We start from the raw sequence: 21213 nt of genomic DNA, 5'->3' as shown, positions 1-21213 counted from the left end.
TGCCCCCATTCATCACAGAAGGCGGCTCTTGCTCCAAACAAGTGGTTTATTTGCATATATAAAACAAGACCCCTGCCACGCGGGAAGGGCACTCTTCCCTGGCCAGAGTGTGGAGGACTAGAAACTTCAGCTCTCCCCAGACTTACCCTCCCACTGCCCTACTCAGTAAGAACCCTCTCTTGCCCCAGTTAAAACCTGCTCTCCTAAAAGAATGGACAACCCAACTGAGATGCCAGTGAACAGTAAGTGGCTATTAGGTAGGGAGATCTGGCAGCTGGCCACTCCCCTCCTAATAACAGACCACCCCTGGAAAAACTGTCCCCTGGAGGGTGTCCAGGGATGACACCCTGTCCTCCCATGGGTTGGCTCCCATTTTTGAAACAAGATAAAACCCCAACACTTAAAAAGTCCTCCATGAGTTCAGAATTCCAGCGCCAGGCAACCCCACCCCTGCCCAGACCCTCTCACTGAAACGAATCCACCCACGTCCATCTGGTGAGAGCCAGGTGCTCCGCATAAGCTGACAGGTCACACAGCCTCTAGCTCTCATCGTACTCCACCTTGGTTATCCACTCAGACTTGTAAGTCGACAGATGAGCCACAATAGATGCTCCCAGCCAGACACTACATTTTCTTCTGGAATCGACACACACCGAGGCTGTGAAGCCGGAGGGATGAAGTCTGGACAACTCCTGCCTCAGGCGCTCGTCAAAGCCACTGTACATGGTGTTGCCCCCGCAGGCTATCACGTGGGAGAGGAGCCGGGGCTGCAGGGAGTCCTCACACGTCTTGATGGAACCCACGAGAGCCTGAGAGAGGCTGGGCGATTTCAGGTCGAACACCTCGGGGTTGAAGAACATCTCGGGGGCCAGGCGCTGCATGGGGGTCAGCTCCATGGAGGTACCGTCCGGGAGCTGATAGGTGTTGTTTTCATCAGAGCCAGGTGGCAGGTTCTGAAGGAAGTCTATTGCCTCCCCAAGATTCTGTGGCGTGTAGCATTGGTTCATCTGAATCCTGTCCGCCATCTGCATCCGAAACACGGTGGGTATATCGGACAATTCCGGAAAGAGGGTCTGTTTGAGATAGGTGGAGAGGTCCTGGCCGGCGAACTCCAGCACCTTACGGCCCTCCCGTAAGGGCTGGCCCAGGTTGAAAGGCTGCACTCGGGTGAGGCCGAAGCCAGAATCCACCACCACGCCTGTCAGGAGGCCAGAGGCATACAGAGACATCTCCAGCTGGTCAGCCAGGAGTAGGGACGGGACACACAGTGACTCAAACATGATCTGCAAGAAGAGAGAAGACAGACAGGCAGGGCATTTTCCTCGGACAAGGGCCCTGATCCGTTTCCGTTTCACCTAACACCGTGCTGCGCCCAGCTCTCAAAAGGGAAGTTGGCACTTAAGGAACTGGCGGGCTGCCCTTAGAACTTTGGGCCCCGGCCTCCCCACCCCCGGAGCTCCCCCCACCTGCCCTAAGGTGATCAGAGAGGGGCTCTAGAGGATCAGATTCGAATTGCCATCAGGAGCTTGTTGACGGTGGCCTTTCAGAAGACTTTTCGTGGAGGGGTGGGAATGGGAACGGCCATCAGGCTGCCAGAAGTGGTGCTGAGGGTTATGGGGACACCGGGGGAAGAGGTGGGGGCCACGGCCAAGGGCCAGCGGTGCGGCCGAAACTATTTCTTCAGAAGAGGGAAGAGGAGATAATTAGAAAAGCAAGAAGTGCAACGTATCCATGACACCGCCTCCCAGAAAGTGGGGGTGTAAAGATCATGCCCCTCGCCTCCTGGGAAGTGAAGACTTACTTGTTGTTGTTCTTTTGATTCAAACTTCGAACATCAAGCCAACACTTTAGCAGTGGGCAGAGTCCCTTGGCTGATCTTCTCCCCCTGCCCATCGCCCCTGGATTCTTATGGCACTCCCACACGGCTCCCCACTTCCCCAGCTCTGGGTGTACCCCCCAAGTTGCCGACACTGCAGATGCAGGAAGGCTATCACAGTCCACTTTTCGGTGGCCTGTGGCCACCTACCCACCTCTTTGGGCCCTGGAGCCCTATTTTCTCCCCTGCACGGGAGAGAGCTCCCTCCATTCCCACAGTCAGAGCATCATCACCACCCACCCCCACCACCAACCATCCACTTTCCAAATAGTAGCCAACATCCCCTTTTTCAAAGAGAAAATCACGTGCGACTCCCCCATTAAAACTCCTCAGGAGCTTCCTACTCATTGGAGCGGCAGTTGGGAAGCATTTTCTGTAAAGGGCTAGAGCGTCAGGTTGCCCGACATAGCAAATGAAAATGCAAAATACCCCGTTAAATTTGAATTTCAGTTAGACAACAAGTAATGATTAATATAAGTATGTCTTAAGTAATACCTGGGACATACTTCATCATACTAAAACATCTGTCCTTGTTTCTCTGAAATCCCAGTCTAACTAGGCACTGTGTATGTTACTTAGCAAACCTACAAAAATAAATATTTTATGCGCTCCACAATCACTAACACAACCACTCCACTCTGCTGTTGTAGTAAAAGCAGCTGTAGATGATATGTAAATGAGTGGGCATGGCTGTGTTCCAATAAAACTTTATTTATAAAAACAGATGCGGGGGCCACATTTGGCACAGCGGCTGTAGTTGGTCAGCCCTTGATTTAAAGTAAAATCCAAGCGCTTTCCTCGGCCTACCAAGCCTGCCAGCTCTGGCCCCTGCCAACCTCGCCTTCCTGTCTCTCTCTTGCACCGGGATCCAGCTGCGCCAGTGAGCTATTGTCCCACTCCATTTTGTTTCTGGGACTGACCACTATGCGGAATCCTTTTTTGTTCACTTATTCACAGTCAAGTCTTCCCCAGAAGGTAAGCTCTTGGAGGGCCAGAATCTGATCCATGAACATGACTGAATGTCTGGGGTCTCCCAGGAACACCCTCGCGAGAGCATTCTTCCTGCTGCATCTCTACCTGTGGCAGGAGCCTATGTGAGTCCCCGTGCCCAGGGCCAGGCACCGGGAGGTGCTCAGGAAACATTCGTGGGGCAAATGACTAAGAAAGAAGCCTGACATCCTGACGGCCGATCGTGTCCAAGCACAGAGGGCCAGCTGTTCCCTGCTCCTTGGTCATGGCAGCCCCCAGAAGGACTTACCTCCAGGGTCTTCTTTCGGTCCACAGGCCTCCTCAGGGGGGACTCAGTGACCAATACAGGGGAGCTCTCACATCCCTTTTTGTGGTTCTCCAGGACAAAGGACCATATGTGCTCCACGCCCTCCCAGTTGAGGACACGGCCGCGCTGGATGGGGTAGCTAAAGGTGTCAGGATGGAAGATATCGATGCCGAGACCCACCACCCGCCGGGCGGAGCTGGGGCCAGGATTCTCCCTGCACGGCCTGTAGTTCACGATGTTCGGATGGACCATCTGGGGCTCATTCCAGCCAGAGAAGCCAGACTTCACATAGCCAGACCCGTGGTCAATGACGATGGTCCTTGCAGCCATGGCAGAGGCAGGGGAATGAGGGGGAGGTGTCTTTTGAACTCGGCTTCTCAAGGGTGGTTTGGCCACCTGTGGAAAGAAAGGATGGGGGCTCTCTGTGAACCCATTCTGGGACACTGTGGGGTGCATCCCACTCTCCGCCCCACATCAAACCTCAGGATCCCCAAAAGCCTGCCCGTTCCCCCTTCCAAGCATTTGCACAAGCTGTCACTTGCACCTGGAATGTCCTTCCCATCCCAAACTCCCAATCACCCTACGAGGGCCACCTAGCCAGCCCGTCTGAGAACCCTTGTCTGTGACACCAGGAGGGCACGTCAGCTTCACAACAGCAGAGGACGGGCCCTATTGCCCTTTGCAGGTTCGGCAAGAAGTTTGTCACCCAGGGAGTACTTGGTGGTGGTTGGGGACACATGGAACATGACCCATAAGCCTCAGGGGCCATCAGTAATGCAACAGTGATTACCTTCCACAGCAATAGTGTAGGAACAATAGCAGTGACAATGGCAATGACGACAGTAGTGACAGCTGTGGCTGCCATCTCGGAAGTCCATGCTCTCTCTCTAGTACTAGGAGGGACATTTTGCACATTAGGTTGAATGATGGAAAATTACCATTCGTATCCATCCAAAAATGGTCCAACACCAGCCATTCTGTATGTTCTGATCTGATAACTCATGCAATCCTCACCACAATCTGTAAAGCAGGTAGCCTTGTTACGGCCATTTTACAGAGGGGGAAACTGAAGCACGCTAGCGCTAAAAACAGAGCTGAGAGGTAAACACAAATCCGGCTCCGAAGGCCACTCTGAGCATCGGGTGAGGCATGATATGATGTAGATTTTGAGGATGGGCTGAGCCGATAACTGTGAGTGAGGCATCTCACCACGATGCGGTCAGTTTCCCCACCTGTGACAGGGGGAGGATCATACCTCTGTGCTGAAAAAGTAGGCGTGGGCATTGCCTGATTTCCAGGATCACCATAAAACTACAGTGCCAGTGACGAGATGTCGTCACATAGATCCACGGAGAAACCAACCCCCACAGAAAAGGTGAACTGGTCTTTGACAACATGCTAGACAATGACATGGAGGAAGAACAGGCTTTACAGCCAATAAGAGGGAGTGATCAGATAACCATATGCTAGAGAGAGAGAGAGGAAGGAAGGAAGGAAGGAAGGAAGGAAGGAAGGAAGGAGGGAGGGAGGGAGGGAGGGAGGGAGGGAGAGAGAGAGAGAAAGAAAGAAAGAAAGAAAGAAGAGAGAAAGAGAGAGAGAGAAAGGAAAGAGAGAAAGAGAGAAAGAGAGAAGGAAAGAAAGAAAAAAAAAAGGAAGGAAGGAAGGAAGGAAGGGAAAGAAAGAAAGAAAATGAACTTTAAGGTATGGAACACCTCACACCTTATAAATAACTAAGTCAAAATGAACCATTTGTAAAACCTAAAACGAAAAAGCATTTTTTTTTTACAAAACAGGAGAAAATCATTATAACCTTAGGTAAGGTAAAATTTTCTCAGATGTAACATCAATAGCCTGATACATGAGCGAGCGAAATTGATGGATTGGTGTTCATCAAACCTGAGGACTTTTGCTGTTCAAAAGACCCTGTTGAGAGAATAGAAAGGTGAGCCTTGGACCAGGAGAAAGTACGTCCACATCCCACGTCTGACGAAGACCCTGTATCCCCCAAACACAAAGAGCTCACAAAACCCAACGGTAAGAAAAGCACCTCCATTTTTTAAATGGGAGAAAGATTTAAACACTCTGGGAAAGAAGATGTAGGATGAACAAACACACGAAAAGATGCCCAACCCCATTAGCTTTTAGAACGCGGAAAGTAAAACCACAGTGAGCCACTACCGCACACTTACGAGGACGCCTCCAGGGAAGGCGGGATGCGAGGGGGAGGCACGGGGCCCTCCGACGCTGGGGGCTGTGCTGCAGCGGGGCACGGCGGCTTCTTGGAAAGTTAGATGTACCGACCGCACGACCTAGTTTCTGCACTCCAAGGTATTTACCCAGGAAAAATGAAAACTTATATCCACACAAAGATCTTTAGGTATACATATATAGTAGCTTTATTCATAATCACCAAAACCCAGAAACGACCTAAATATCCCTCAGCTGGCTAATGGGTAAGCAAATCTCCATTCAGTGGAATGACTCTGGACTATAAAAAAAAGCCGAATAACACAGTCACACGAGTAAATCTCAAATGCATTAAAGCTGAGTGAGAGCAGCCAGACTCAAAAGGCTACAGACTCTATGACTCCACTCATAGCACATTCTGGAAAAGGCAGGACAAGGAGGACAGAAAACAGACCGATGGCTCCCAGCAGCAGCAGGTGGGGAGAGGAGCTGACCCCTGGGGTCATGGCAGAATATGGGGGAGGGGGTCAAAACTTGGCTTGTATTCTGCTTGTGGAGGTGGACGCACAGCTGGAAGCATTTGTCAAAACTCTCACAGCCACACACTATAAAAAGTGACTTTTGAGCCCTGGCTGGCATAGCTCAGTGGATTGAGTGCGGGCTGTGAACCAAAGCGTCACAGGTTTGATTCCCAGTCAGGGTACATGCCTGGGTTGCAGGCCATGAGCCCCAGCAACCGCACATTGATGTTTCTCTCTCTCTTTCTCCCTCCCTAAAAATAAAGTAAATAAAATCTTTAAAAAAAAAGTGACTTTTGGCCTGGCCAGGTAGATCAGTTGATTGGAGCCTCACCCCATGCACCAAAAGGTTGTGGGTTCAATTCCCAGTCAGGGCACAACCCAGTCAGGTTGCAGGTTTGATTCCACAGTTGGATTACATAAAGGAGGCAACCAATCAATGTTTCTCTCTCACATCAATGTTTCTCTTTCTCTCTCCCCGCCCACCCCCCCAGCCTGCCCCAGATCAGTGAACATACCCTCAGGTGAGGATTAAATAAATAAATAAATAAAAATAGAGTGACTTTTACTCTAAGACGTTTTAAGGGAATAACCCAGGGCTGGTGGGACAAATGGAAGGTTTACGACACCACCTGGCAGCACACCAACCACCACACAGCAGACTCAGTGCCCAGGACGCGCGTGGGTGTCCCGTGTCAGAGAGACATCCAGGCAGGCTGTTCTGCCCGCAGGCCGCTTCCCAGGCTGTCGCCCCACCGGCTAGCTATCTGCTCGGCCTCGCAGTCACCTCCGTCCGCCCCTGTGGGGCATGATGGCCACTGCCCGGCTGTGGCCGTGGCTCCCCTCTGTCACCAGCCTGGGGGCAGTGATCAGGCCGTCACTGCCTTGGATTAGCTCTGGCATCAGACACAGGAGAGCAGACAGGAGGAGAGAGAGGGAGTCCGGACACCCGTCAGGCTGAGCTATAAATTCCTCACGCTGAGCCACGCAGAGCGAGGGAGAGAACCAGGGGCCCAGATGACGTTCCAGGAAGCAGGCTCGGCCATTGGCCTGCATGTGCCACGGGACTGGGGTGACTGATCAACGCTTCCCCGGACCTGCCATGTGGAGGAGCTATGGGAGATGCTGTCAGGGTGACATCCCTGCATCTGTTGGTCAGGATGCTCATGAGGGGGGACTCCAGGATGGTGGACCAGCTGATCTGGCCTGGGAGTGTGAGGGTGGGAGGCTGGGGACCATCCTTCCCTGGGAACGTGACGGTGGGAAGGAATTCTGCGTGGAGCCAGCTCCAAGGACAGAGATAAAACCTACAGAGCAAAAAGCATGTGCACCAACATATCTATTCCGCAAATCCCTACTGAGCATCCAGCAGCGGTGTCCAACCTTTCGGCGTCTCTGGGCCACACTGGAAGAAGAGGAGTTGCCTTGGGCCAGATGTTAGATACACTGTGACACATAATCACAAAAGAATCTCATGTTTTAAGTAAATTTACGATTTTGTGTTGGGCCACATTCACAGCCATCTTGGGACATATGTGGACTGCAGGCCGCAGGAGCTCAGGCCCTCCCGGGGCTCACAGTCTTCTGAGAAAGACTGTCTGTGAGCACCAGATCAAATGTATCATGCCAGGGAGCATTCGTGCAACGAGGAAAAATCCAGTCTGGTACAAGGGACGGGGGCATGGAAGGCACAGGGGCATGGTGCCGGTCTAACAAGGCAGTCGGAAAAGGCCTCTCTATACAGTAACATTGGAGCAGAGAACCAAATACGGTGAGAAACTTAGGATGTGATTACCTGGAAAAGCATTCCAGGCCAAAGGAACAGCAAGTGCAAAGGCCCCGAGGAAGAAATGGCTAGATGTGTTCTAGGAACAGCCCGGAGGCCAGGATAGCAGAACACGGCGGGCGAGGGGACAGGTGCTGAAGATTCCGATGGGCCCTGCAGGCCTTTGTGCTGTGCTGAGAGCTGTGGGACTGCACCGGGGCAGAGGGGGGGGTTTGAACAGAAGAACGACATAACCTCACTCGAGTTGTTAAAAAGCGCCCTTTGGGCCAATGTGAAGGGCACACTGCAGAGGGCAGGAGGAGAAGCAGGAGACAGAAAGGCCGTAAAAGATGGTGGTGGCCTGCACTAAGGTGTCAGCAGTGTGAAGCGTGACGAGCAGTCAGTTTCTGGGTACGGTTAAGAAAGACTGATGCGCCGAGCTGTGAGACAAGGAGAAGAGTGAGGGAAGACGCCAAGACCGTGGGCCTGAAAAGCTACAAGAACGAAGTCTCCATTTACTGAGATGGAGGTGACGACAGAAGGGGCAGATCTGGGGTAGGGAGGACATCAGAAATTTTACCTGGGGCATAACAAAAGTCTGAGATGCGCCCAGACACACAGGGAGACGTCTGAAGGCAGAGTTTAGAGATGTCTGAGGTGGGTGGGGACGTGAGTGGGAGCCACTAAACGGGTGAAAGGCAAGTGAAGGGGACAGAGGAGAGCAGGGAGCAACTCAGTGGAGCCGGCAACTGATGGCTGAGAGCACTTTAAGGCCCGGAGGCTGCGCCCTGAGAAGGAACCAGTCAAGAGGATGGGGAGGAGCACTAGGGAGGTTGGCGGGAAACCAGACAGGGGCGGGGCGTGGTGTCTCAGGCCGAGCAGAGAACATATTTCGAGAAGAGAGAAACCGAAGGTGCAGAGAAACGAAGGTGGAAGACAAGGAACTATCCACTGGATGTGGCGACACAGAAGTCACCAGCAGCTTCTCCCAAACAGGCCCCTCAAAGCCAGCCATGTCAAGGAACGCTCAAGAGGACCAGACCGGACAGGACAGGACAGGACAGGGCCACCAACACGATACATGTTTTCTGATCCCGGATCAGAACCAAAAAAAATCTCTTCCTTATCAGGAAGAGATGAGCTAAAATGGAATACTAAAAGTATAACTCATAAAAGGGAAAAAATGTATATACTGGACATCCTCAAAATTAAAAACTTTGGCTCTTTGAAAGACACTATTATGGGAATGGAAAGGACAAGCCAACAAACCAGTGGGCAGAGAACATTTGCAGCTCACGTTTCTGACCTAGGCGTGTATTCAGAATATATAGAGGGCTCTCCAAAACCGTAAGAAAACAATCCTGTTAAAAACGAGCAAAAGATTCGGACGCGTCATCACAGAAGCCGTGTAGACGGGAAACAGCTCGGGAAAAGATGCTAAATAGCATCGTCATTAGGAAAGTGCAGAGTGAAACCCCAGGAAGATGCTACGGCCCACCTGGGAGAGAGGCGAATGTGAACACGACAATCCCAAATGCTGGTGAGAGGTGGGAAGGCTAGAAGTCTCACATGCCACCAGTGAGAAGAGGAAAGGCTACGACCAGGAAAACACCTTGGAAGTTCCTCATCAAGTCAAACCTACGCTTACCACTCAACCCAGCCCTCCTACTCTCAAGAGAAATAAAAACTTACGTTCATGGCCCTGGCTGGCATAGCTCAGTGGATTGAGCGTGGGCTGCGAACCAAAGTGTCGCAGGTTCGATTCCCAGTCAGGGTACATGCCTGGGTTGCAGGCCATGACCCCCAGCAACCGCACATTGAGGTTTCTTTCTCTCTCTCTTTCTCTTTCTCCCTCCCTTCCCTCTCTAAAAATAAATAAATAAAATCTTAAAAAAAAAAACAAAAACGTTCACACAAAAACCTTTACACCAATGTAAAAATCCATGTCAGTCGCCCCAAACTGGCAACGACCTAAAATGTCCCGCGGGCGAATGGACAGGCTGTGGCACACCCACAGGACAGTGCCCGGCTCAGCAGTGAAAGGGGAGAAGCTACGGAGGTGCGCCGTGACGTGAACGGCTTCCAAAGTCAGCACGCTCAGACGGAGCGGCCAGACCTGCAGATGCCTGCTTCCGTTTAACCGGCGTCCTGGCAAAGGCAGACTCTGAGGACAGAACACAGATCCGCGGTTGCCAAGGCAGGGGTGGGTGGGAAGGGCTGAGGACGCCGGGGCGTTGGGGACGGCAGTGGACGTGATGGGACAGTGTTGTGCCTAGATTGTAATAGTGATGACATGACCGTGTGTATTTGTCGAAATTGGGAACTACACACCCAAAAGGGGTGCCTCGTGCTGCATACAAAATTGTCAGTGAATTTTTTAAAAGAACATTTGGGGAACTGTTGGTGAAATTTGAATACGGGTTATATTTTCAGTGTTACATTTCCCGCATTTGATCACTACATTATGGATTTGAAAGAGAACATCCTTGAATAAGTATTTACAGGCAAAGTGTCATGCAATTTACTTTCAAGTAGATCGGAAAGGAAACAGCATGTACATAGACAAAAAAGTCTCAAAGCAAGTATGGCCGAGAGATAATAACCCTGCATATAGGAGAGCGCGTTGAACCATTTTTGTTCCGTCTCCAAATATGAACAGTTCTCAAAATTAAAAGGTTTTTAAAAGAAAACGCGGGTGCAGAGAAATTGGAAACAGTGAACACAGGAAATTTTGATGAGTTCTGCTATGAAAGGAAGCAGAGAAATACAACAGAAGATGCGGGAAGAGAGAGATGGCAGCTCGGGAGGGGAGAGATGTTGTTTTGTTTTGTTTTTTTTCTTTCTTAAGACAAGAAGCAATATGTTAAGGTTGTGTGTTGGTGGGAATAATCCAGTGGAGAAAAGAGTTGAATAAAACCAGAACAAACCCCAGTTCAATCTGGATTTGACACTGTTACCTTTCCTTACTTCTCCAGAATCATCTTCCACTGTTCCCTACCCCCCACATCCCCCCCCGCCCCGCCACCCGAGTTCACGGGGCTCCGGGCCCACTGTCCCTTCCGTTCCTGAACCACACGCAGCCTGCTCCTTCCTTCCCGGGGGCCTGGCGTGGTGTCACCTTCTGTCTGAGCACCTGTTCCCGCACCACCAGGCGCCGGCTGCTTCTCATCACTCCAGCCTCAGTGCGAGGGTCACCCCCCCACCCCGAGAAGCCCTCCCTGCCCACCCACTGGACTCTCAGCCTGTGTCTCAGCAACTTTTATTCTTTCCGCAGCGCTGACCCAACACACGACTGTGGCGTGTGACTTCTGGCTTCCTGTCGGCGTGTGACTTCTGGCTTCTTGTCGGCGTCCCTCCAAGGGCCACCTGAATGCGGGCTCCAAGGTGGGCAGGTGTTTGTCTTTGGTCCCCATAGTCCCATCCCAGAACTGGCATATTTTTGTTAAATCGATTTGTGTTGAATGAATAAACTTTTTTAAAACACGCTGATTTGCTGGCAGCGTGACGGTCCCATATGGACTGCTTGTCTGTGTCCCTAAAATACTCGTTCCTCCTGGAGGCTGCTGGTGACGCTCCTGCTCAGAACCCGTCCCCAGCTCCCACGGCCAACACAGTGACGTCTAAACTCAGCGGGACGTGGGTGGACACCGGGCTCCGGCCCTGGCTGGCTTCACCTGCCGCTCCTCTCCACGCCCCTAAAGCTGGAGCCATGCGGGATATTTGCATCTTGAGAAATCCGTCCTTTTCGACATCTCTTGGCTGCCAGAAACTCCCGTCTATGACATCGTCAGGTGTTTAGGACCCAAATTAAGCATCGCTCCGGAGAGCTTCTAACACCAGATGACTCCCGCACGGGAGCGCCTTCCTCCACGGACCACCACGAAGCAGAGCACTTGCTGAGTGCCCACTGTGCGCCAGGCACTGAGGTGCTTCCCACGTATTATCTCATTGAATCTGCACACGAGCCCAAGGATGAGGGCATAGTCCCGTCTCTGGTTACGGACGGAGCCATTAAATTTTGGGAGAGAAGGAGTGGGCTCAAAGTCGCCCAGTCTAAGGGCAGTCGGGATTCAAACTCATGCCTGTGGGTTTCCAGAGCCCAAGCTGATGATAACCACCACCGTGATTAACCACGTGGTGCAGTATCTCAGTTTTCTAAGCCTTAGTCTCGGATGAGAATAACAACCCTTCATGGGTGCTTGAGGGACTGGCGGTGTCACTTGAAGGAGACAGGGTGCAGAGACATGACACGTCAGCTCTTGATAGGCTGCGGAGCCCCTCACTGCCATCTGCTCCCGTTAGTGGTCTGCCTGGGGTCTTCTCTCCCTCCCGGGGCTGTCGCTCCCCGTCGCAGTCCGCACGGTGTCTGCACACACAGGACGCTCCGGGGTTTGTCCGTGGAGTCTCCGTCTGGGGCCCCTGTGAATCGCTCTGTGGTTGTAAACACTGCGCAGGGAACGTCCCACTTGCTCAGCACCTCCACCTACATCCTTGGGGAATCCCTCTGAGGCGGGACACACTGTTCCAGTTTGCATCCCAATTCACGGATGTCGGCCCTTTCTTGCTGCCGACGGCACTGAGCGCACCTCCTACGCTCCAGGCGCCTCGCCGGCTCTCCGGTCCACCTTTCGCCAGCACGGCCACTGCGGCGGCAGGCACGCCGTAGCACCGGCCTCAGCTGTGTATGCCAGGAACCTGCAGCGCAGCCTCCCACAGCCCCCGAGGGGCTGGGCCAGGATTTAAACGGATTCTCTGACCTCAGAGTCTGTGCCTCTACCAGCAGCCACTTCACTTCTCATCCCATCAGCACAGAGAGGTCTGCTTCCCAATGCCGGAACCTACGAACATGCTAGGTCCCCTGGCCTTGGGCTAGGGGGAGTGTCCCGGAATACCCAGGTGAGCCCAGTGGAGTCACGAGGCTCCTTTCAATGCGGAAGGGGAGGCAGAAGGTCACAGGGTCAGACGAAGACTCAAGATGCAATGACACTGATGACTTTGAAGACAGAGGAAGGGGTCGCCAGCCAAGGAATGTGGTTGGCCTCTAGGTGCTGGAGAAAGGCAAAGAAATGGGTCCCTCCCTCCAGCCTCCAAAGGAGCCCAGCCCTGACAGCAGCTCAGTTTTAGCCCGGGGAGCTGCGTTTTGTGCTTCTGGGTCCGGGACTGTAAGACAGCAACTGCTGTTTTAAGCCTCCAGGGTTGTGGTCCTTCGTCATGGCAGCGGTCGGAAACCCATCCAGGGGCGAAGGCAGCTCACGTCTCCTTCCTGCTCGAAGCCGACCAGGCCACAAGGGCTCTGGGGTGGGGTCCAGAGGCAAAGCCCCCAGCGCAGAGCCCCCTTCCCAAACTCCCTTCCCACGCCCTCTGTGGGGGAGACCGAGCTTTGTCCACCAGGTGAACCTGGACGTTTTATCCCAAAGCCAGACATGGCCCAGCCTCCCTGCCAATCAGGAACCACGCCGGGAAGGACCGGGGCCAGGGACTGTGCGACAGACCCCACGGGCTCCCGAGTCCCCTCCCTGGAACCCCGCCTCCCAGGGACAGACGGCCTGAACCTCATTACACGGAGGGCCAAGCAGAGAGGTGGAGCTGATCGTTCCAGGGAACATCTGGGCTCAGGGAGCACCTTCATTAGGGACAGGGTTGCCGGGCAGAAGAGAGCGAGAGCCTTCAAATCTGCACAAGGGGAAGACAGGGTTTTAATTACTCCTGTTCTTACCCTCATTGGACCTCGAGGTATTTTAACATTATTCTCCCTGGCAGGAAGGATTGATTGATTGTCTCCTGGCATTCAGAAACCCTGATTAATGTAAAACTAACCAGTCGTTCTGAACTCTGGGAATTAATCACTTAAATGTGGGAATTACTCAATAAACCATTCAAACATGCAATAAACCAAGCCATTAAAAATTAATCGCTCGACATCCCAGCCGTGTAAATAGGGCTAATAAGATCCTGGCAGCCCAGAGTAAGGTGAACAAGGAGGAAGGGGGAAGCCACGCCTTTAACCGGCTGCCTCCAAGGATCACAGTGGACACACCAATGTCCAGGCTGCACATCACAGATCATCAGGGTAGGTGACATCTGGTCCCTGGGACCTCCGGCCCTGGGACAAAGGGAAGGCAGGCAAGTGACAGCATAGGAGCCCTCACTGGGCTGTTAGGAACAAGTGGCGCAGTTTGAGCTACAATCTTCAACAAATATTTATTGAGCACGTACTATGTGCCAGGCAGTGCGCTGGACTCTGCAGGTGCAGCCGAGAACAGGATGACCGTGAAGCTGTCACTGGTGTGTGTGGGGTGGGGTGGGGGGTAGAAAACATATTTGGCTACAAAAGAAGGAAAGAAGAGAGGAAGGAAGGAAGGAAGGAAGGAAGGAAGGAAGGAAGGAAGGAAGGAAGGAAGGAGGAAGGAAGGGAGGGAGAGAGGGAAAGAGACAGGGATTAAAAAAATTCTGGGGTAGAAAGACTTCCTATTGCAGTCGGGCTGAGCAGAGAAGGCCTCTCCGAGGAGGTGCCCTTTGACCGAGATGAAAGAGCAGTGTGGACCCAAAGCATACAGATGTCTGGGGAAGAGCATTCCAGGCAGACGCCTCAGCTTGTGCAAAGGCCCTGAGGTGTGGGTGTACCCAGCTCCTGGGAGTCGCCCAGAGGGGTGGGTGTTTCGGTGGGACAGCAGTGGGGAGCACAGGGGGCAGAGCATCTCAGGCCCTCTCAGGAAATCATACAGACTCTGTGTCTGTCCCCTAGAAAGATGGTGCCATTGAACGTTTCTGAGAGGGGTCTGTCCCTCCCGGGAGAGGACAGATGGTGGGGCAACAGCGGGAGCAGGGAGACCAGTTAGGAGGCAGCTGGATGAGGGCACCAAGGGCAGCCCTTTGCTGCCTCCCCTGTACCTCGTCACCCTCCCAGGCAGCAGCCCCCAGATCCTGCTTTGGAGTTGTCCTTCCCCCAGGTCCACCCATGGCTGGGATCGGGTTTACTCAACTCTCAGCTCAGGGGTTACTCCCAAGGGGCTTAATTCAGTGGGCTTATCCCCACTCTTCAACCATAGTGACTGATTCAAGGACAAACATGTGACCCAGTTTAAGCCGATGGAGATGAGGTGACATTAACATAGGACTTCTGGTAAAAAACCTTTTTCCCCCCCTGGCTGGTGTGGCTCAGTGGTTGAGCACCGGCCTGCAAACCAAAAGGTCACCAGTTTAATTCCCAGTCAGGGCACATGCCTGGGTTGTGGGCCAGGTCCCCAGTAGGGTGCACACACATGAAAGACAATCACACATTGATGTTTCTCTCCCTTTCTTTCGCCCTTCCTTCCCCTCTCAAAAAAAAATAAATAAATAAAACCTTTAAGAAAATCTTTTTCCCCTTATCACAGGAGGCCCCTCCAAGAACCATTTTCTCTCGTTTAGCACACAGATGTCAGGTCTGAAATGGCCATAGCCCTTCCTGTGACATGGCCACTGCCTGAGGACGAAGCAGGCCCATGGAGAAGGGCAGAGCCAAGAATGTCCCAGAGACACAGGGCTAGGATCTGGCATCGGGGGACTTCTGGATCAAACTGTTCCTGAAGCCAGCATTGCCTCTAGGGTTTTCAGTTTTTCAAGTTGGTCAGTTTCCTTGCTTTGTTCAAGTCACTTTGGGTAGGCTAGATTCCTCGTGACACAGAATCCTTAGGCTATGTATATACTATTTCGCCTAGGCCTTTCAAGTACCCTTTGAAGTATTACATCCAATTTTCCAATTTACAGATAAGAACACCGAGGCTCAGAAAAATAAATTGCCCAGTGGCATATGGCATATTGCTAGAATGTGGCAAAGCTTTAAACTTACACTCTCACATTCTTTCTCTCATCTCATCTCATCTCAAATTACAGGAACTCTCAGCTGAGCTGACGATTTAATTTGGAAACAACAGGTGCAGCCCACGCTGCCCCCCACCCTCTGCAGACCCATCGCTCCCAGCCATCCCTGATGGTTTGCAGGACTCCTCCCTGCGGGCCCGACGCACTGGGAAGTCTCCGCGCACTTCCAGCCACCAGCAGCTCTCACACGAGACAGCAACGCAGCACGGTCCTGAGGAGGCTGAGAATGAACTCCGGCTGCTGATCCACGGCTCCTGGCCACTCCGAGCCACCCTCTCCCAGACCCCATCCTGCCGCAGCCATAAGAGGAAGAGGGACGTGGACGCTGAAAACTAGGGGAAGCCACTAGGAGACAGACTGGACAGTGGTGGGGTCATCCGTGGGGAAACAGCGGCCGAAGGACAAGATGACCAGGCCCCGCCAGAGGAGATGGCCAGAGGGCCGCATCATGACCTTTCTTCTCCCCCAGATGACCCCGTAGTTGGGTTCCAAATTTGAAAACAAACAAAAGTTTCCAGAAAAATATAAAACCGTCAACATTAGTTTAAAAAAAAGAAAGAAAAGAAACATGAAAATTGAGCAAGCCAGTAAATAAATTACAATTACAATCAAAGATAGCCCCACCCAAAGGGCCAGACCCCAGATAGCTGTACAGGAGAGTTTGACCTAGTTGTTTCGTCCCAGTTGATAGAAAATAGGAAAAAGGAAAGGCACCAAACTCATTTTGTGAGGCCAGTTCAAGCTGGATTCCACCATTAAATGACACAGTATACGCAAAGGAGATCATAGGCCTATTTTACTCATGAACATATTTGCAAAAATCCAAAACACACAATCAGGTCACCGAGCATAAGAGTCTTTTTTAATCAGTCTGGCTGAGAGGCAGCCTGGTGTCACGATCAAGGGCGTGGACTGGAGTCAGCCTGGGTTCAAGTCCCAATTCCCAATTCTTCCTTACTCCTTACTATAGTGACCCCCTACACCCAGGTAAGAGGGACCCAGCCCTGGGCCGCATATGATAAGTACACACACACACACACACACACACACACACACACCCCCTCTGGTACTCAGTGCCAACACAACACAACACCTAACTCAACATCACTCTCGTGACCAACATGTTCCGTCTCCCAAGAAACACTCCCAGAAGGCCTTGCTCGGGCCCTAGACACAGGAGGCCCCTCCTGCATCCAGATGCCATGGAAATGCATCGTCTGGGCCACACGCTCCAGAAGGACACGGCCTCGGGTCACAGGGAGGACCTGAGCAGCGGCAAAAGCACGTTGTGAGAGAAAAGACAACCTAACCAAACTATCGGGCCTCCCTTTCAGCTCCCCTGCCGTAGATTCCCCAGAAGGAAGCGGCATTTCCCGGAGTGCGGGCCACTCATTCCCGGCTGCCCTTTGGGCCCCAGCCTGGGGCAGGGGAGGGGTTCACAAATGAGCTGGTTCAGAACAGCCATCACAGAGGTCACACGTGGCCACTCTGGGACATTTTGAAACCCTGAACCATCCGTGTGACTCTTACACTTGCATGAGCCCAGATCTAGACGTGAGGAGGGTAAGAACACAGCACCAATTATTTCTATGGGCAGCTACATGGCCGGTGCACGCTCGAGTTATATTTTCAAAGGGCAGATAAATTTAAGCTCTGGAGAATTTTGAATTTAAAAATCTTATTGAGTCATATTTTGCCTCTTCATTTTAGCAGATTATTTTTGCATTTTCAATGAAAACCTTTGTGATAACTTAAATTATTTTGATGTTCATTTAATTTATAGTTGATAAAAGTTTAATTTTGTGTACTTTGAACATAATTATGCTTTATTTGTTAATCTTTCATATCACTATTAATAGAACATGCGAAAGCCTTGATTACAACAAAATTTAGTCATCTTATTGAGCTGGAGACAAGAAAAGTAAGTTTAATTGGACAGATAAGTAATTTGTGAGTTATGTTGAACTTGCTTGCTCACCAGACTTAATCAACAGCATACCAAAATAATTAAACTCGGTCATCTGGATATTCAATCTTTAACAAGGTATATTTTTCAGGTAACAGAAAAAATATATATCTCATTTAACAGTTTGCTAGCTTGTTTTATAACTTTAAACACTGGTGTATTGAGTACCCATTTGCACCGCACCCCTCCCCCCCATCCCTACAAATGCTAGCGTTGGGCCAGGCTAGAGGTGTGACCTTGGCCGAGTCACTTAGCCTCCCTCTGCCTATGCTGTCTCACCTACGAAGGGGACAGTCAGTAGTGCCTCACTCACAGAACGGGCACGCGGATGAAGCAAGTTAACATTTAGAAGGCTCCCGTAACACAGTCTGGTGAACAGGCGGGACCTGAGAAATACTCATACAGAGCGTAGGATTCAGCCCAGAAATGCCAACAATCACTTCAACGGGTTGACAAGAGCATTTAATAAAATGTAACATCTATTTTTTAAAACCCAAACAAGAAACTGAAGGGAATGTCCTTAACTGGATCAGCGCCGCAGAATAAAACCTCCAGCAAATGCCATCCTTAGGTGAGGAGCGTTTGAACGTATTCCGAGTGAGCCTGAAGACACAGCACGGATGCCTGTCACGCTGCCGAGGTCCGACACCGCACTGGAAGTCCCGGCACGTGCAGCGGGAGGAGAAGAGATGAGACACGAAATAATTGGAAGGGGAGAGCGAAAACTACCAGCGGTCACATTTAAGACAACGTCAGCATTTATAGGAAAAACCCAAAGGAACCCACACATGGTCAGAGCCATCCACTTAAAAACTTAGCATTCTTCCACACTGGCAAAACCAACTAGAAATATAACAGAAAGTGAGATACCCACTCATGTATCAAATAAAATATATAAACTATTGCAGAATTGATCTAAATGCCCAAGATTCATGGGGGGGGGGAGTATTAAATCAATACATGACGGAAAAAGAAAACCTCAATGTCGTGTTAACGTTGTTCATCCGTTAACTCCCCCAGAGACATTCTAATAAATTTCAGTAGAAATTATAGCGAGGCTTTCAAAGAATTTGATCAACTAGTTCTAAAATTATCTGGAGGAAGAAAAGGTCCACCGATCTTGGAAAAGAAGAGCGACACCTTTGGCCTCCGAGGGGTTCAGAGACGTCCCCGAGTTCCAGTGATAAACAGAGCGGGACGCTCGGACAGACGCAGGCGGACAAATGGAAGAGAAAGGAGCCTGGACCCAGAACCCGCCATGCGGGGAAGCTGAAGTGTGATGCAGGTGGTCCCTGACACCCAGGGAGGAAGGAAGGGGTGTGGGTGGTAGGAGGCAGGGGTTGGGACAGATGTGCTTTATAGAGAAAAATAAAGCTGTGTGCCTCCCATACAGAGAGCACAGTACCAAATCCAAAGAGACTCAAGTCCCACCTCTCCAAAGTACGACTATAAAGCTAAGGGGAAAATCGCGGAAGAATCCTTTTGGCCTTGACTTAGGGAAGAACTTTTAAACCCCCACTCATACCCCCTCCTGTTCCTCCTTTCCTCCTCCGCCCTCCAGGGAGCCATGCCGTACCCAGTGGAGTCGATCTGGGCATGCTCAGTAGCCAGAGCAGCTGGGGGTCCTTAAGACCGGCTGCCCCACTGCTGACTTCAGCATCGCCACCCCGGTGAGAACCCTGGGGGAGAGCATCATCCTCAGCAGCCGCCACAGAGCACAGCCCGCCACCTGCTGGGCTCCCCCACTCACCAGCTCAACTTTTAAAGGCCCCAGAGGGGCTCCTTGGGGAGAGTGGGGTTCGGCTCTAGCAGGAAGAGGGCGTCAGGGGAATGAGATGTGGCACCCTGCTGCACCCCCTGCCAGTTTTCTCGGTGTGCCGTCTCGGAATTGCCCAAGCTCGTGTTCAGCTGGAAAACAGCCACCATGCCACCCCAGCCTGTCCCTGCCTTGCTTGGGAATCAAGGGGCAAGGGAAGCCATCCCCAGGTCATCGGGCCCACACCCCATTTCCATACATATCTAACCTCTAGTGATCCACAGGGGACCCCCGGGCCTGCTCCCCAGTTTCTGTTTGAGGGCCTCACTGGTTGGAGCCACGGGGAGTCCTCTCACCCAGGGTCCTGGTGTGGGTCCCCGAGTTCCCTCTCAAGGAACGTTCTTTTCCATCGATCCCACGTCTTCTGGGGTCTAGCTAAAGCCTCCCCCTTAGTCCCAAGGATGGAGGGGAAGGGAAAACTACAAACTAGGAGGAAATGTACATCTGTGGAACACCTGTTGTCTTTTACCGCACTCTTAGTTAATCCTCACAGGACCCCCGCAGGGCAGTGAGCATTTACCGCAGAGACAAGCTCAGAGGAGCCCACGGCCCGGCCCGGGGTAAAGGCTTGCTTCCCCCGCCTCCCCCCAGGCTAACTAAGCCTAGTCCTGAAGCTGGTCTACAGCCAGTAAAGCGGGGTAGGAGGGTTCTATCTGCCACTTCCAGGAAGTGTCCTTGTGAGAGAAAGTGCCCTTCTTGGGCCCCGCCTCCCTTCTGGAACACTGACAGAAGGGTGAGCTCCGGAACCGTCTGGAACACCAGCGACTCAGAGAACGGCAGCTATCACACACCACAGAGAGAGGAAGGAGGAAGACTGGGTCACGACACTGGACCCCGTGCGGTGCCAGGACGGACCTGCCTCCAAGCTATTTGAATGTGAGACAGAAATCAACTTCTTTATTGTTTGAGTCTCTTATCTGGGGTTTTGCTGCATTCACCCGACATTGCATTTTTCCTACTTTAATCCTACACCAATTCAGGGAGCTATCAGCTAATCTGCCTTTTGCGGACGTGATCAGCAAATTGTCCTGCAGCCTCAGCTTCCCAGGGGTTAGAGGGAACTTTCAGTGCTGTCAACCCACTCGGTCCCACAAGGGCAGGCCAGCTTGCAAAGATGCTTTGCTCTGAGGGAAAAGGACCAGACTCTACCTGGAAGAGCAACTCCCCAGGATCTCTGCTCTGCCCTCAACTTCCCTGCTCACGGCGACATCCGTTTGTGACAACCAGAGCTTCACACACAAGTTTAGAAAATGTTATACAGTTTCATACAGTAGTAAATAAGACACAGTGAAGTGAAGTGATTATAGGGAAAAGTACAAAAATAAAATGAGACCAGGAAGGCCCATACACTTGCAGCAATTTGACTGAGCTTCCTAGCAGCCAAAGCAAAGAAGGAAACACAATTAACTCATGTTGACTGTTGGTTGTTCAGTATCTGTCAATATTTTCCAGGCATTTGGGCCTAAAAGCCATTTCTTCTGTGGGGCCCAGAGAGCACAGTGCAGCTGATGGGCAATGCCAGCGACGGTCCTGGTGACAAACGCAACCACGAGTCTTGCTGTATAATGTATGCAGTCCTCCCAACACCTGGGTGGTGTGGTTAATTGTCATTCACACTTTTCAGATGAGGAAACCAAGGCAAAGGAAGTTAAGTAGCTCTGTCCAAGTTCACACAGCTTGGAAATGGCAAAGCTGAGATTCCAGTTGAGGAAGTCAGACTCCATAACTCAGACCCATAAACCAGAAGCAGGGTCAGGCCCCGTGTTGACCACTAGAGGCTAGATATGTGTGGAAATGGGGTGTGGACCTGATGACCTTGGGGTGACCCCATCTGCCCTTTGATTCCCAAACATGGTGCGTTAGCCAGACCTGGTTCAAATCCCACTCACTGTCCACTGCTGAGCAGCCTTGGGCAAGTGACCGCATCTCTCTGAGCCTCTGTCTCC

General features: G+C 51.7%; 1 protein-coding gene across 1 annotated transcript; it reads right to left on the bottom strand.

The window, feature by feature from the left end:
- Positions 1-28: 28 nt before the first annotated feature.
- Positions 29-3482, bottom strand: ACTL8 (actin like 8). The gene is made up of 2 exons (XM_045859721.1): positions 3135-3482; positions 29-1283 (listed from the first exon to the last, which is right to left on the bottom strand). Exons 1-2 carry the CDS (start codon positions 3480-3482, stop codon positions 540-542), a joined length of 1092 nt encoding a protein of 363 aa, XP_045715677.1. The 3' UTR covers positions 29-539.
- Positions 3483-21213: the final 17731 nt, after the last annotated feature.

This window comes from Phyllostomus hastatus, unplaced genomic scaffold (genome assembly GCF_019186645.2).
Source record: "Phyllostomus hastatus isolate PE091 unplaced genomic scaffold, TTU_PhHast_1.1 phas_scaffold_182, whole genome shotgun sequence".
Taxonomy (NCBI): domain Eukaryota; kingdom Metazoa; phylum Chordata; class Mammalia; order Chiroptera; family Phyllostomidae; genus Phyllostomus; species Phyllostomus hastatus.
Note: the sequence above shows the minus strand (reverse complement) of the source record. Positions and strands in the feature narration are given on the sequence as shown.

Excerpts from the sequence above, each read along its gene's own strand:
- ACTL8 (XM_045859721.1), bottom strand. The coding sequence starts at position 3,482 with ATGGCTGCAAGGACCATCGTCATTGACCACGGGTCTGGCTATGTGAAG. Across the intron at positions 1,284-3,134 it reads ACCGAAAGAAGACCCTGGAG|ATCATGTTTGAGTCACTGTG; the intron begins GTAAGTCCTTCT and ends CTCTTCTTGCAG.